This window comes from Eptesicus fuscus, chromosome 10 (genome assembly GCF_027574615.1).
Source record: "Eptesicus fuscus isolate TK198812 chromosome 10, DD_ASM_mEF_20220401, whole genome shotgun sequence".
In the NCBI taxonomy this organism is placed as follows: Eukaryota; Metazoa; Chordata; class Mammalia; order Chiroptera; family Vespertilionidae; genus Eptesicus; species Eptesicus fuscus.
The window spans coordinates 76,733,167-76,734,925 of NC_072482.1; the positions used below are offsets into that span (position 1 = coordinate 76,733,167).

The following is a 1,759-nucleotide window of genomic DNA, read 5'->3' on the forward strand; positions in this document are numbered from 1 at the left end:
TTTTTCATTTCCTAATGCAGCAAATAACTCAGAAAGCAAACACAATTGCTATAATTTGAAATACTTAAAGTATAATTGAAATGACTGAATAACAAGTGACTTTGAATTTTATTGTACTATTAGGAGTTGAAATTTACTGGACTTATTTTAAGAAGAGAAGAAACACAGATTCACCTTCCTAGAAAACAATTTGAAAAGATAAAGCACCATGGATCTAACTTATATTCCTGAAAACTTATCCAGTTGTCCAAAACTTGGAAATAAATCTTGTCCTCCCACCAACCGCCCTTTTCAAGTCCGGGTGATGATGTACTCGATTATGACTGGAGCCATGGTTATCACGATCTTTGGAAACTTGGTTATCATGATTTCCATATCGCACTTCAAACAGCTTCACTCTCCCACGAATTTTCTGATCCTCTCCATGGCAACCACGGACTTCCTGCTGGGTTTCGTCATTATGCCATACAGCATGGTGCGGTCGGTGGAGAGCTGCTGGTACTTTGGGGAGGGCTTTTGTAAATTCCATGCAAGCTTTGACATGATGCTAAGCCTGACCTCCATTTTCCACCTCTGTTCCATTGCCATCGATCGATTTTATGCTGTGTGTTACCCTCTACACTACACAACCACCATGACCACCTCCATGATAAAGCGACTGCTGGCATTTTGCTGGTCGGCCCCCGCTCTTTTTTCTTTCGGTTTAGTTCTATCTGAGGCCAACGTATCCGGGATGCAGAGCTACGAGATTCTTGTTGCTTGCTTCAATTTCTGTGCACTGACTTTTAACAAATTTTGGGGGACAATATTGTTCACTACATGTTTCTTTACTCCTGGCTCCATCATGGTTGGTATCTATGGCAAAATTTTTATCGTTTCCAAGCGACATGCCCGAGTTATCAGTAACATGCCTGAAACCACAAAGGAGGAAGTGAAAAAGAATCTGTCTAAGAAAAAGGACAGGAAAGCAGCTAAGACCCTGGGTATAGTAATGGGGGTGTTTCTAGCTTGCTGGTTGCCTTGTTTTCTTGCTGTTTTGATCGACCCCTATTTAGACTATTCTACTCCCATAATAATACTTGATCTTTTAGTGTGGCTTGGGTACTTCAATTCCACTTGCAACCCACTCATTCACGGTTTCTTTTATCCATGGTTTCGGAGAGCTCTCAAGTACATAGTGTCAGGGAAAATATTTAGCTCCCATTCAGACACCGCAAATCTTTTTCCTGAAGCACATTGATTTAAAAGCCATTAGAAAAGTGAATAGAATAATGAAAATGAGACTGTTATTATTTTTACCTGAGGTACATATCTTACATCCCCAGATCACTGCAAATATTATTCTATCAAATTTCAGTGATCTAGATACGTGTTCTGTAACTTGCATAAGAGCTACACTCAGTATCTCTGGTCAGCCAATCAATCAATCATTTATTAATTGTTAACACTCACCTCTGACAGGTAAGGAAAATGTACAGAAGAAATAAAAAACATAGTTGTAGGTTGGCCTTGAATATACACATGAAACAATTAAAGGCCAATATAAAAATTTTTAAAAAGTGCTAATGGTTTTGGGTCCTCTCAGTTTCCACTCTAGGAATTCAGAAAAGGGAAGATCATTATGACTTGTGAATCCATAGAAGTGAAACGAAAGACTGGTATTTACTATCAACTAGAAGTCTACTTATCGTTTGGCTTGGGAGAATTATTCACAATCATTATATAAATTATTTAGCTATATCCTGGCACCCTGAAGCTC

At 38.7% G+C, this 1,759-nt stretch overlaps 1 protein-coding gene across 1 annotated transcript; it reads left to right on the forward strand.

The window, feature by feature from the left end:
- The first annotated feature begins 208 nt into the window (after window positions 1-208).
- LOC103305596 (trace amine-associated receptor 3) lies at window positions 209-1,240 on the forward strand. Its single transcript, XM_008162423.3, has one exon. The coding sequence runs from the start codon at window positions 209-211 to the stop codon at window positions 1,238-1,240; it is 1,032 nt and encodes a 343-aa protein (XP_008160645.1).
- Window positions 1,241-1,759: the final 519 nt, after the last annotated feature.

Coding starts and splice junctions, on each gene's coding strand:
- LOC103305596 (XM_008162423.3), top strand. CDS start 209: ATGGATCTAACTTATATTCCTGAAAACTTATCCAGTTGTCCAAAACTT.